Source organism: Callithrix jacchus, chromosome 1 (assembly GCF_049354715.1).
Source record: "Callithrix jacchus isolate 240 chromosome 1, calJac240_pri, whole genome shotgun sequence".
In the NCBI taxonomy this organism is placed as follows: Eukaryota; Metazoa; Chordata; class Mammalia; order Primates; family Cebidae; genus Callithrix; species Callithrix jacchus.
This window is the reverse complement of record NC_133502.1, coordinates 113,396,895-113,412,580: the sequence shown is the minus strand read 5'-3', so window position 1 is coordinate 113,412,580 and position 15,686 is coordinate 113,396,895. Positions and strand designations below refer to the sequence as shown.

At 36.1% G+C, this 15,686-nt stretch overlaps 1 protein-coding gene across 7 annotated transcripts in view; it reads right to left on the bottom strand.

The window, feature by feature from the left end:
* The window catches only part of KDM4C (lysine demethylase 4C), a 418,510-nt gene that overhangs the window by 154,665 nt on the left and 248,159 nt on the right, over nucleotides 1-15,686 (bottom strand). For 5 of the 7 annotated variants that reach the window (XM_035305424.3, XM_035305451.3, XM_035305445.3 and 2 more), the window contains exons 13-15: nucleotides 4,458-4,639; nucleotides 2,379-2,592; nucleotides 504-580 (exon numbers count right to left, since the gene is read on the bottom strand). In XM_035305424.3, coding sequence (XP_035161315.3) covers nucleotides 504-580; nucleotides 2,379-2,592; nucleotides 4,458-4,639 — 473 coding nt within the window. The remainder of the gene's footprint in view (nucleotides 1-503; nucleotides 581-2,378; nucleotides 2,593-4,457; nucleotides 4,640-15,686) is intronic. The other 2 variants (XM_078368791.1, XM_078368797.1) reach the window with 1 other exon arrangement.

Genomic DNA, 15,686 nt, shown 5'->3' with positions numbered 1-15,686 from the left:
GAAGCTGAGGTGGGAAGATCACTTGAGCCCAGAAGTTCATGATTGCACCACTGCACTCTAATCTGGATGACAGAGTGAGACCTTGTCTCAATAAAAGGAAAAGAAAAGTTGGATATAAATATGGTTTCTTTAGGGGTCACTGAGGATTCCCCCACCCTGACTATTACTTGAAATACTTATTTTAAAGTATTGCAAAATACTGCTGGACAAGAAAATGAAGCAAAATTCTGAGGCCTTGAAAATGTAAATGTGGACATAACAAACTGACAGTCCATGCAGATTCCTAAGTATAAGACTGACACCTAGAAATGTACCTAATATTTCTACAATAGATACAGAACCAACAGATAAGATGCTTTTGAGAGAGAAAACTAGAAACACAAGGAGGTGTGGAATTGCACATATAAGACCCTGAGCAATCTTATCTTTTCACTTGACTCATATGTGTCCACCGTGGGTAGGGTAAGAAGAAAGGTTAAGCAATATTAAAATAAGCCACTTACTGCTGTCCATGCATTTCTTTTGCACCGGGCACACAGCCATCCATCAGAGATCTCATGAGAAGGAATACCGTAACAACCTATAAAATAACAGTATGTAACAATGCATTAGGTCTTTTTCACCTTTAAAATATGGCAGATCTCAGTACTGAAATAAATAAAAATAGGACACTAGCCTACCAGTGTCTTTATTCCTACTGCACAGAACAAAACATAAGCAAGGTGAATGTGAGTCTTATTGATAACTAATACAACAATTATAGAGAGTACTTATGGAACATCTTCAATGGGTAATAAAATTTTAAACTGTCAAGTCTAGTAATTTCTTCATGCACAGACATCTCAAAGAAAGTTGTAATCCATAGGTCAAAGTTAAAAAATGTTAAAAATAATAAAATAAATACATTTTGACCTAATATTTTTAAATTAATATAATTTTAAATTACTTCAAAAATTAAGTTTATCTACCTTTAACCTCAATGATAGGGCAAATGCTGCAAATTCAGCATTGGCAATGAAGGAGTATTTTCAATTCAATTTGTCTTGTCAGTTCATGCCTGACCCAAAGTAACTATCTAAGGTGATGGCTGATGGTGCAAATATACATAGCAATTATATGGCATCATAGAACACATGCCACTCTGACTTCTTGAGATAAGAATTTTGAAATATTTAAATGAGTAATTTTTAATATCTCTGATATTAAAACCCCCTGCTTATAAGAAGGTTATTTAATGAGTAATTTTTTTTAATTTCTATAACATTTGGGATGGAAACAAAATAATAGAAATGTAATTTCCCGAGGGAAAAAACCTATCATAGATAACCATGCCCATAAAATAATGACTTAAAGCATGTGTGTATAAAATAGTATGGCTACACTGTATAGCTGCTACATTCAGAAATCAGATTGTATCCCAATTATTTTGTGTCCTGGTACTTTACCTATTGTATACACATAATAATGTAAGGTGTGTGTGTATGCGTATTACAAATTGCCTTCAACACAAAAAGAAGATGGCTATTATTACATTTCAAGCAGATGGTGTTTAAATCCCTTGAGGAAGTAGATAGTTCTAATTAATAAATGATAGATGGAAGCTGTTTCAACTCTAATATAAGGTGATTATTACTCTGAGGTAAATACAGAAGATAATATCTATATTATAAACCATGCAAACTACATTGATAGAGACAGGCCATACCTAAGTGTATTACTAGAATATGTGATTTAGTAAGATCTAGAATACTAAAATGCCTTAAAATAGAGTTGCAGTATATGAGATCCCATTTACATATTTTATAGGATTTACATAGCAGACCAATAAATATTTACCACTTAGCCAATTGTTAAAAATAATAAAATGATATAGGTAACAGGGGTAAAACAACTGTAATGACTGTTCTCCCCTAGAAGGCAACAGAGATTTTTACCCTCATGAAATGAAAAAAATTTAACTCAGTACAATTCTCATAGTAACCGAAGGAACATTGATTTCTCTTTTAGAATTCACAAAGAAAAACAGTCATCAATCAATATCAGACTTTCAAATTAAGTTTTTATGAACTAGATCTTAAAGTAAGGAAAATTTAGGCATGTGAAAGGAACCCCCATGATGACCTCTCATCTGGACCCTAAACAAACAAACCAACAAAAAAACCGAGACCTGCTCTCCACTACTACTACATAAAAGAGGTGAAAAAAGAATGAATATACTAACTCATACATTTATTAGAAGAAATGTGAAAAAGAATGATATAACCATTAAGAATGCCAATAGCCCATGCAACCGATCTGACAGGTTCTAAAAAAGTGAGAAACAAAGATGATGCGAAATGCTGAAAAGCTAGTGATTGATGAATTATAGATCCATTTACTTGCATGAACCCGTACGCAGCACTTTGCACAGGAAATCAGAAGACTTGTTCCATCCTCTTCAAGAAAGGCATTGGGTGGAGAATATTCTATATTTTCTTCACTATAAATAAAACACATCTCTGGTATGAGGGGCTTAGTCTTTCCTTCAGACATAACGACTTCATCTAATTTTGTCTCCCATCTAGCATCATTTTCTTCATTGCTGCTATCTGGCTGAAAAACACAACATTTCCACATGAGTGAAAAACATGGAAAAGAGCTCATCATTCTGGTCACTCAAATCCACTAACTCCTGTTCCAGACACTAAATTCTAACTTTTGTTCTTCCGGTTGTTCTTGACCAAACTACTAGTTTTTTATCAACGTTCCACCTCAGACTCCCACCCAAAAGCTAACCTGCAGGAACAGGACAATTTTCTATATGTCTGCTCACATAATAAAGTGACTAGCTATTTAAAATGTATCTTTACAAAATTAGTTCATGGAAAGCATCAATTCTTTTGCTTCTTCAGATGCACTAGTGAACAGATTGGCTTTCACTTACTGAAGAATCATACCTTGCTACACTTGAAGGAATGTGCAAAGACCCGAGTTTTTATCTGTGCAGCAGTATTAAGAAAGACTTTAAGGGGTTTTGCCTCATCACAGTATTTGTAAGCAAGAGAGAGAGAGAACTGGCACATGTCACTAAATAAGAAAGGATAATGTATCAAACAAAATTATCATCTCATACCGAAAGATATAAAAAATATGTTTGGTGTTTACTTGAAACTGTAAGTAACAAATTACCTTATAGGTTTCATATTACTAAATCTCCCCCAAATCTTATGATTTTAGTTAGAATTTTTAATTATTGAGAAATATAGAGACAGATTATAATGTAGAAATAATAATAAGTAGTTAAAACAGAGAAATTCAATGACTAAAGGAAGAGAAAAATAATGCTTATCACTCACCAGTGCCACATTAAAAAACATAAAGGGAATAAATTATTTCCTCTGTTTACAAAGGTCTGAAAATATGAGATATCATACATTTTCTTGCTTTGAAATGTCTTAACAGAAGAGTTTATTTTTATAAGAAACTCTAAGATGTACTTTTGAATAAATATTTCTATTTCTATAAATAAAAATATAACCTACAATACAATGTTCATGTCAATATATTTCATAATATATTGTATCTTAAAATGAACTACATGGTGGAACCCTTACAAGATTCCTAAAGATCATTTCAACTCTTTGAGTGCTGAGGACTGTGACCCTCCATAAGCTGAGGTGCTATCAGTATAATATCTATGCAGTAATGCTGAAAACAACATCAAGCACAGCTGGCTGGTGAGGTTGAACTGAAAAATTTAGTTTATAATGAGTCTTGGCTGCGTCTTTTGCATGTTCCACATTTCAGGAAGGTGAAAAGAGACATTTAAAATTTGGACCTGGGGCTGATATTTCTATTATTTGAGAATGACATTTACAAACAAAAAACAGATTAAATCTAAACTCTCTCTTCGAAAGCTTCTACCATTTGTAAGCTTTAAGTTCTGTGTTTTCTTGGTAAAAGAGGCGGAAAAGTTGAAAGTACCCCTCCCATGGAATAAAATAAAATAAAAAAGATTTGAGACACCAAGGTAGGAGGATCATCTGAGGCCAGGAGTTCAAGACTAGCCTAGGCAACCCAGTGAGACCCAGTCTCTACAAAAAATAAAAAATAAACTTAAAAAATTAGCCAGGCATGGTGGCTCACACCTATGGTCCTAGCTACTTTGGAAGCTGAGGCAGGAGGATCACTAGAGCCAGAGTACGAGGCTGCAGGGAGTCATGACTGTGCCACTGCACTTCAGCATGGGCAACAGAGCACATCCCTATCTCAAAAGAAAAAGATAAAGTACTTTCAGAAAAGTGTCTCCCAAGGAGGATGTAGACTTGTTTGTGGTTCTGTGAAGCCATCAGTTACCTAAGGATGAATGTCTTCCTTATGTGCAAAGGATGCCCACAGCAATTTACAGTGATCCTGTGGTGTGTGGTCACACAGAAAACACAGCAGTGAATAGAACTGTGACAGCATCTCCTCTTTACCTTGTGGTATGGCATGAGCAGAGTACAGATGGCACAGTGTGGCTTCATCCTGGCCACTGTTGCATTATACTCTTGCTCGGCGGCGAAGTTAGGGGACTTCGTCTGCCAAAGGTGGATGAGAGGCTTCGCCCAAGACTCTGTTTCTTCCACTTCCTCCTCAATGGACAGAACCTCAGGCAATTCTTAAGGGAGAAGGCATGAAAATACCATGAACATGGGAACCAGGGAAAACCATCACCCTGGATACAAAAGACACAAACATTCAACAGATTCTGTGATATTAAGGCCAGAAACCAAATCTATTTTGTCTTTCAAATAAATCCTGAGAGAGGCAAAATAAGGGAAGTTGCCTTACAATCGTCCTCAGGCCTCAAACACTAAATCAGATCTCAAGGCCGGATAACCGCCCTCATTTTGTGACCCTCCCATCCCTGACAGAAATAACTAACCCATTCCCTCCTTCCCACATTACTCCTTTCATGTCTCTACTGCTATGGTAAAAGCTCCAGTACTAAAACAGGTTTATGTGTATGAGATTATCTTCTAGTTATCAGAGGAATTCACAACCCAGAAACTACCTTGCCAATATTTTTACTTTCTTCATCTGACATAGTACATGGCTCAATAAAAGTTTAATTGAACTTCATTGAATTAACTTCTGGATTCAAGAATTTATGACAATTAACATTTACAGAGCAGCTATAAAGTACCAAGCAATATACTGGCATTACATGGATATAAAAGAAAATCCCTTGTCAGATCTCATTTTTTTCATAAAATACCCCTAGAGGGTCAAGTCTTTAAAACGTATGTTTCCTTATTTTCCCCTTTTTGAGGCAGAGTTTTGTTCTCATCACCCAGGCTGGAGTGCAATGGTGTGATCTCAGCTCACTGCAACCTCCGCCTCCCAAGTTCAAGCGATTTCCCGCCTCAGCCTCCCAAATAGCTGGGATTACAGGCGTCCACTACCGTGCCCGGCTAATTTTTTTTGTATTTTTAGCAGAGATGGTGTTTCACTGTTTGCCAGGCTGGTCTCAAACTCCTGACCTCAGGTGATCCACCCATCTTGGCCTCCCAAAGTGCTGGGCTTACAGGTGTAAGTCACCTCACCCAGCCTAAAATGTGTATTTATTTACTCCACAAGAACAGCACTTTAGAGAATGTTAACAGAGTACAAAAAAAAAAAAAACAGAAAGACACAACATGTTAGAAAAAAATTCTTCATCCCTATATCAGAGGACAGTACCTCAGAGCAAGTGGCCAGAATAAAAGCTGCACAATCTAGGGCTGTGACACATTCTAAACATCCACATGAGTAGCTTTCATAGTCTGATAAATGAATATTGTAGAGCAATGTGCTTAACTACAACGCACTGGTGAGTGAGTGTATTCCAGCCCTTGCCATGTTGACTTACCTGTTTTAGAAAACGTCAAATTAGATTTGCACTGATGGCAAAATGAGAAGGACTGAATGAAGGAGGCTGAAAATAACTCAAAATATATCAAATGCCAACTGAAGCATGAAGGGTGCCATTACAATAATCATGTTATCATGGTTGTTGTTATCATTTTTACAATGGAAAATGTGTGGGTACTCACCCATGGGTAGAATATTTGAAAACAAAAGAACCTTTGCCTATATTTGCAACGAAGCAATCTGACTCTAAACGTAAACTGTTTCTCGCAACACTTGACCTCACCATAATAGCAAGAGGAGATGTCTAAAAAATTATTTAGCACAGGATATATTACAGCTAATTTTATGGAGTTATGATTTAACACTGCACCTTTGTATTTGGTTACATCTGTGTTTGTGTGCATATGTTGTGACAAATTTTAAATTTTTATATTAGATTTATGTTTATGGTAGTTAATGATAAAACGGTGGTGTATTTGCATATATTTGATGCATTCATGACATATCTTTTTCTTTTTTTTAATATTTCTAGGCTACATGATTCATTTGAGAGTTTTTTCAAATTATTCCAAGTTCACAAAAAATGTTCTAATGTATTTATTGAAAAAAAATATTGCATGTAAGTAGACCCAAATAACTCAAACCAATAATGTTCAAGGAACCAACTGGAATTGAATAATAACTGCAGTTCTCAAAATATGATCTGTGAACTCCAGGGGATGCTCAATCCTGTTGCATGGCATCTGTAGAGTCAAAACTACTTTCATAATAACACACATGTTATTTACCTATATCACTCAGTTGAGACATGTAACGGTAATACAAACCAGTAGAGAGTAAAACTATTGGTGCCTCAGCATGAATCAAGGTAGTGGCACCAAAGCAATCATTATATTGACTACCTTATAATAACAGAGGGAACAAAAAGGCAGTTTCTCTTAATAATGCCTTGATGGGGGGGGAGGACATCAATTTATTAAATCTGTGAAAAAAAGGAACGTATGCATATAATATTTCTGTATATACTGAAGTTCAACAGTGATCTTTTTAAAAGCACTTGTGTAATTAATTGAATTGCAGGTTGAATTACCTGCCATTTTCATGGAACACCATTTTTCCATGAAAAAAATTATTAGCAAACCACAATCACTCAGACTTGGGTGGTTGGCAGGAATTTTCTTCAAAATAAACTAAAAAAAAAAGTGTCATTTAAAAAAAAAACAACTAGAGTATTTGTCAACAATGATAAAAATCAAACTTAGGAGTCACAATTAAAATTTCTAGAAAAATTTTATCCATTATTGTAAGTTAACAGCTTCCAAATGCTTAAATTTTTCTCTGGTGAAAGTGATAATAAAAATGAATGTAATTTTTTTATAGCAGAAAAAGAGATGTGTCAACATCTAAAAGATCTGGATAACTCAGATCTTTGTTTACTAATGCATAGTATTAAATATCATGCATGGATGAAAAAGCCATTTAAAATGCAAGACATACCAATGAATTTTCAGCTTAACAGAGTTCAAAAAGTTCACTGATACGATTTTAGATTCCACACTGAAACTAAACTACTATTTGTCAGCTTTTGAAAAAGAGTCAAAGAAGAATGTCCATAACTATCTAGAAAGGCTATTAAAATACTGTTTGCTCACTTTCCAACCACATTGTCTATGGTAAGCCGAAATTTTCATGATAAGAGATTGAATACAGAAGCAAATAAAGTAATCTGGTTGTCTTTTATCAAAACCAATACTAAAGACGTTTGCAAAAAATATGTAACTAACATCTCCCCAATCTGCAGCCCCTGGTAACTACCAACCTAATCTCTGCTTCTACAAGTTTGACTTTTTTAGATTCCACACATAAGTTAGACCATGTGGTATCCGTCTTTCTGTTCCTGGTTTAATTCACTTATCATAATGTCCACCAGGTTCATCCATGGAGCAGCAAATGTCAGGATGTCCTTCTTTTATAAGTATTTAACTGTGTATACATATCACATTTTCCTTATCCATTCTTTGATTGATGGACACTTGAGATTGATTTCATATTGTAGCTATTGTGAATAATGCTGAATGAACATATCAGTGCAGGTATCTCTTTGACATATTGATTTCATTTCTCTTATATCCTTTGGATATATACCCAGATGGGAATTTCTGGATAAAATGGTAGATTTTTAATTTTTTCCAGTAATCTCCATACTGTTATCCATAATGGCTGCACTAATTTACATTCCCACCAACAGTGTACAAAGGTTCCCATTTCTCTATATCCTAACCAACGCTTACTATCTTTTTGATAATAGCCATTCTAATAGAAGTAAGAAGTGAGGCTTTCATTTGCACTTTCCTAATGAGCTGTGACATGGAGTGTTTTTTCATAAAACTGTTGGCCATCTTCATGTCTTCTGAGAAACATCTATTCAGGTCCTTTTCCCAATTTTAATCCTTATGATTTTCTTGCTACTTAGTTGTTTAATTTCCTTATATATTTGGGATATTAACAACTTATCAGAGATATGGTTTGTAAGTATTTTCCCATATTCTGTAGGTTATCTCTTTACTCTGTTCATTTCTTCCTTTCCTGTGCAGAAGCATGTTTCATAAAATCCCATGTACATAAATTTTCTTTTGTTGCCTGTGCTTTTGGAGTGCAATTGCAACAAAAGCAAGAATTGACAAATGGGATCTAATTAAACTAAAAAGCATGTGCACAGCAAAGGAAACCATATCAACAGGGTGAACAGATAAACTACAGAATGGGAGAAAATTTTTCCAAACTATGCATTGAACAAAGGTCTAATATTCAGCATAATAAGGAACTGAATCAAATGTACAAGAAAAAAAACAACCCCATCAAAAACTAGGCAAAGGACATGAACAGACACTTTCCAAGAGAGCCTAGGTCTACTGAGTCAGGCCAGGATCTTGGGTTAATGTGGGCCAGCTTGGCACTAAAGATCCAGTAGATCCCTATCAACTGGAAACACAGAAATGGTCATGGATCCTTGTTCTGTGGGAGTTGGCCCAATGCCAGGATCTTCTGTGGTAGACCTGTACTCTGGGTTCACTGGGGCAGGCATGAAACTCAGGTCCACAATGGCTGCTCTACATCCTAGACCAGGGGACCAGCTTGGAGCTTGGGTCTGTGAGGCGTATCTTGGCTCTGGAGTGGGTATGGAGTCCGGGACTACAAATGCTGGCTACTGTTGAGGCAGGTTTACAGGCTAGCTCTGTGGGTGCTGGTCTGGAGTCTAAGGATGTGGGTACTGACCTGGCACTTGAGCTAGTCTTGAGGCTGAGAGATGGGCTGACACTGGGGCAATCCTGGAGGGACAGTCTGCAAGTACCAGTCAGTAATCTAGGGCTGTGGGACTGCGGGGTGCTGGGTTTCACTGCAACAGACCTTAGATTGGGGTCCGAGGCAAAATCTGATTCTCACGTCACTCTCCTTCCCACAAAGGTATCCCTCTCCCTCTCCTCACTGTACTGCCTGAGGCTAGGGGACGATAATGCAGGTAATGTAAAATTGTCCTTCCTATCTCTTCAATGCATAAAGATGCATTTCTGTGCTACACCCACTGCCATCATCTCTCATCTGGTTCTCTTAGCTCTTTTGAAGGAATTTTTCAGGATTGATAGTTGTTAAATTGATGTTTCTGCCAGGGTACAAGTGCTGTGAAGTCATATTGCACTGACTTGCTGATGTTTCTAATTATTTTTTACAGTTTGGGAAAAATCATTTTTTAATGAAAGTAAATGTAACTGTTTATGTAATCGGAGTTTTTGTTACTACTTTTAAATGAATTAATGTAATTTAAACTTCTCTTGTGTGATTTCCAGTAACTAAATATCAATAAAATAAACCCACGAAAAAGAAAATAAAAGAATCTTCCATTAGGTCCTCAAAAGTTAAGAACATAATGCTTCCTGAGACCAAAAAGACTGAAAACCAGTGGCATGTACATGTATATTTTTCTAAAAGTACTAGTATCACAGTCACCGCTAAACAATACAGGTCTTAAAAAGAGCTGGTGTAGGCTTTGCTCTTACAGCCAAGCAATAACTTCATAAACAGCTTGCCTTAATCAATTTGCAATCCTTCAGCAAAAAGAAAACAAGAGTCAACACAGCAAAAAGGCCTCCTTTCTCCTTAAGTTCTTTCATGAATGTCTCCAAGGTTTCCCAGAAATTGAAAGAAAATAAAAAAGATTTTATGTCAATAGTACTTAATCTTTTTCTTTCCCAGTCAGTGAGCCTCTTACTTCATGGTGGAAAACCCAGACTCCTAGACTAAGATTTTTACAAACACATCATCATTTCCTGTAGCGAGTAACATGCAATCAAGAAAACCATGAGTCTAAATACAAAGCAGTTCCTTAAATCTATATAAGCCTTTCAAAATTTGCAGAACCCAATATACCACGCACCAAGGTATCAGAAACTTTGTCCTCAATAAGGAAACATAAGCATTAGCTAAAAGGGTCATCCTATGTAAGAGGGCCAGCCCACAAACAATACTGTGAGGTGGACATGGGGAAACCAGATACAAACTTGGATAAATGTACTGAAGAAATTTGTTGAAAATACTGCTGCCTTATCAATAATACCTTCCATGCTTTTTTCACATTTTTAATCGCCATGTCAATAAAAACAAAAAGTTATTTTATAAACTGTTCCATTTTTTTCAGAGTTGCCTATAGATGAAACTCCCGGATCATATACACAATAGACTAAAATTGTTGTTTTATAGTAGTATTAAAAGTATTCATTCTCACTTAGACCCAAGAAACCAATCATTGCCTCTTACTCTGAGTATTTCTGGTAGAATTAAAACCTCGTGGACAAAGGTAATAGAAATAGCTATGCAAGCAGGACCCAAGAATAGTCCCCAAGAAGAAATATGAGTTAAAACAAAAATATTTTATTTATATGTGTGTGTGCAGGCTGGGTATTAAGAAATTGACCATAACTTCAGTGTCTACAATTACCTATGATAGAATCACAATAATTAGTCACTCACAGCCAGCTTACAACACTCCTTTCTTAACCTTTCCCACAGTGTCGTAAATGCATCTCCAAAACTATTCTCCCTGCTTGCTGAGAAGCAGCCCCATTAAATTGAAGCACAGGGAATCCTCAAAACTTTTTGGTTCTAATAAGACAGTCTTGCTGAAATTCACTTTGAGAATCTTAAGACATTCACAGAATCTTCAAAAGTTTTCTACTTTTACTAATTTTCCGTATTCCCACAGATTAATAAAACTTCCCAAGGTGAGGAAGGGTCACACTGAGAAGATGTTCTTAGCAACTGTGTACACATACAAAATTTATTTTAATGATTATTTATTTTTGATTGCTTTTTATATACATTAATTTGTATTACTTTTCATACAAAAGTGAAAATAAATTTTACATAAAGAAAAAAGTCACACTGGAAAATATATATTTGAAAACATTAGTCCAAGTGACACCAAACTACTCTAAGATAAGCATGGCTTTAAGTGTAGAGCTCTGATCCAACCCATCAGAAAATTTTAAAATCTGTACTTTTTAAAAATTTATCAGAGTAAGTTAAAATAATGTTTCATTCATGCAATCTACATGGTCTTGGTTGGGTGATAATTCTAAACCTGTTTCTCAGTCTGTAAAATGAGTATAAGATTACTTAAATGTCAGGGTTTTCCAACAAGTCACAAGAGATAGCCATAAAGCTGCTATTTGTTGGCATGTGCAACCTAGTACTTCAGTAGATGATGATCCTTCCCCTCTGGGCCTCCAATATCATCTCTGCAAAGGTCATCCAAAAAATTTCTTAAAATGTATGCCATAAATACTCACCTTTTAAAATGACAACACAGATTAGAACAGAGCTAGTCTAGATAGATACCAAGTTATTTCCTATATGTAAGTATTTCCATCAAAACATTTATTTACCCTTCTAGGGAAAATAAAAGCCTTTATTCTCCCATTCACTCAAAAACATCACTGAATATGATTCATGATAATAAAGAGATTAATGTCCTTTACAAATTATCCAAAAGAATCTTTTTTAAAACAACCAAATAAATTATGGCACAGCCCTATAATGCACACATTAGAAGAAATGCTTTTAAAGACTGATTAAATATACAATATGCATATATACATTATATAACATTAGTTGAATATAATATTAAAATCAACAAAAAATGGGAACACAAAATTGTGTATAGGGAATATTGCCAATTCTATTTTAAAAAAAGATAAATGTCCGTGATAAAGAGGCTTTTTTTTTTTTTCTTAGACTAGTCAAATGCAGTAGTGAGAAGGGGGGCAAGAATAGAACAAGGAGTTCGATCTGTAACTGTGAACAATCGAATGAGATAACTCACTACCTTCGAACCAGCCATAAAGAGGCTTTTTAACCTTTCGTAATTATAAAAATATATCATCTTAAAAGTTTTTTTAAAAACTGCTGTCAAAATAATATCAGGTGAGAACTATGAACTAGGGGAAACCTTACATTAAGAACAGATTTTTGCCAGATTTATTCACTCATACAGTCTCTTTGAACAAATTTTGCTACGTGTAAATGATGTCCATCAAGAAAAACATTTGGGCCACTTGTGAAAGGGCTGCTGCCAGAACTTAAGGATGGAACTCAGCAGATGAGAAAAGCTATCAAATCCACTACAGTACAGTTTCCCTTTGCCAGTCACCACAGTGATTCTGCTGCTTGAAGTGATGTTCCAGTGAGGTGTTCTGGCTGGTACAGCACCATTCTCTGCTATGAAGAGCATAGCAGCATCTGTTACGTTTCAGGTACTTGAGCAAAATCTCAGTCCTGGGAGGTATTTTATATATATATGGTTTCAAACATCCTGCAGGAAATGGGGGATGTAGTGGGGTGGGGTAAGTGCAGGAGTGAGATACTGGAATAGGCAAAGATTCAAACTTGGGAACTTTACAATTTCTGTACTGAATACTGTAGGGAAAAAAACTACATTTAAGTAATTTTTTTCGAAATGCTGACCTTCAAATGTTTATAAAGCTGTGTTCAAAACTACAAAAGAGAAAAAAATTATATGTATGATTTTACTGAGAAGTGGTGACATCAAGGAAAAATTAAGTTCTGCATTATAGTTCCCCTAAAATGCTAATGTAATAATGGATAGCAGAGAATTCTACAGTTTAAATTCTAAAGTACTTAAGAAATTAAATGAAATGATATAGTTTTGTTCTTTATGTATCACCTCTTAGTAATGCTGATACTAAATATTTCAAAAGGTTACATTTCAACTCTATATATACTTTAAAGAAGAGAAACACACCAAAGGATACACCTTCAAAATTCCTATTACAAAACAAACAAACAAAGCTGTGATAATTATGCTACCTCTGAGGCAATGGTTTTCACAAGGAACTATGGCATTATCAGTGTGGCGTAAGTTTCTTACAGAACATTAGCTCATATTTTATATATGTCCTTACAACATGCATGAACAAAAACAATGCTGAGAAGCTGATCTACACTATCAACCAAGATATCTGGCTGGAAACAAACATTTATATGTGCTCACCTCAACTTCTTTTACCAGTACTCTAGCTATTTTGGGGGGCCGTTAGTGTGATAAAGTTGAAAGAGTAGGCTGGGCACAGTGATTCAGGCCTGTAATCCCAGCACTTTGGGAGGGCAAGCCAGGTAGATCACTTGAGGTCAGAAGTTCGAAACCAGCCTGACAAACATGGTGAAACCCTGTCTCTATTTAAAATACAAAAATTAGCTGGGCGTGGTGACAGGCACCTATAGTCCCAGTTACTCAGGAGGCTGAGGCAGGAGAATCACTTGAACCTGGGAGGTAGAGGCTGCAGTGAGCCAAGATTGTGCCACTGGACTCCAGCCTGGTGACAGAGCAACAATCTGTCTAAAAAACAAAGTGGACGGGCGCGGTGGCCCATGCCTGTAATCCCAGCACTTTGGGAGGCCAAGGCGGGTGCATCACCTGAAGTCAGGAGTTCAAGACCAGCCTGACCAACATGGAGAAATCCCATCTCTACTAAAACTACAAAGCTAGCCAGGCATGGGGGTGCATGCCTGTAATCCCAGCTACTCGGGGGGCTGAGGCAGGAGAATTGCTTGAACCTGGGAGGTGGAGGTTGTGGTGAGCCAAATCATGCCCTTGCACTCCAGCTTGGGCAACAAGAGCAAAACTCCATCTCAAAAAAAAAAAGTGAAGAGTGTAAACTTTGGAATTTAACAGACAGTATTTAAAGCCTGTCATCTGCTACTTACCAGCTTTGTGATTTAGGGCAAGTTATTTCAGGTCTATGAGGTTCAGCTGTCTTACCACTGAAAACAATGATTACCAGTAATGTATAAAACAACTAGGAGGAAACCAGCCAAGTCAATTCTCAAACCATGGTAGGAATGAGGAAAAGGAGAAAACTCCTAGAAGAAAGCTGGCATATCCTTGGGAAACTTAGCTGTCAACATGGCACCAGAAGAACATATTCTGAGCATTGAATCAAAGATAGGCAAAACAGGAGACAGAGCCATATAATCTGTAGAGGAATGATAGTATTACACATTTTTAACTTGCTAACAGAGTAAAATTTTCATGTTCTCACCACAAAATATTATGTATTTAAGGTGACACATATGTCAACTAACTTAATTATTCCAGAGTGTACTAACAAAATTTAACACCATTTTGTACTCCATAGATTTATACAATTATAAACCGTCAATTTATAATAAAAAAAAGATAGGTGTAAGGCTAAGCATATGAAATTCACAATATGCTAGGTAATATGACAGATTATGGAAATAAGAAAGTAAAATAAATAGTCGTTTCCCTTTATGGAGTTCAAAACTACTCATGGGAAGCAGACACAGTGGCTCACGCCTGTAATCCCAGCACTTTGGGAGTCCAAGGCAGGAGGATCACTTGAGGCTAGGAGTTCGAGAACAGCCTGGCCAACATGGAGAAACCCCGTCTGTACTAAAAATACAAAAACTAACCAGGTGTGGTGGTACATGCCTGTAGTCCCAGATACTCAGGAAGCTAAAGCAGGAGAATTGCCTGAACCCAGGAGACAGGCTGCAGTGAGCTGAGATTGCGCCACTGCACTCCAGTATAGGCAACAGAGCAAGACTCTACTTCAAACAAACAACAAAAAACTATCCATGGGAAAAATCTCCAGATTCATATGCTATTTTATAACAGCGTCTATAATACAAAGTCAAAAAATGGCAAAACAAGATCTCCAAGCAAGAACACTAATATGATGCAATGTACATGAAAAAGAAGCTCACCACAGCCAAAAAAAAAAAAAAAGTCAGCTTCGGTCATCTATGTAAATGATAGCAAGAATCATAGATATTTTGACCCAACAACTAATAGGAGTCATCATCTAACAGATTACACAAAATACCTGCTAAGGAGAGAACTTAAAGTAGGACAGCCATCATGCCAACTCAGGAAGATAAGGATGTGAACTATTCAGGGCAGCATATAGAAATAAGAAGAGAACAAGGCTGTAAATCCTCTTCCTCTCATTTCCCTTCAAAATATATTACATGGTCCTGTCAGCTCATGAAAGACTCACTCTTCTCCTAGGGGATCCCCAAGAAGATTCTTAAACGAGATCCGTGGCTCACTATTGAAAGCAATATAAAGTTTACTCCTCAAGAAAAGACTTTATCAAGAACTATGGAAATATTTATGTAATACTCAAACACATTTCATATCATAGCCAATCTTTTCTCTTTAAGTTTCTACTTTTTTAAGGCACAACAAAAATCTCTACAAAATAAAACAAAACAAA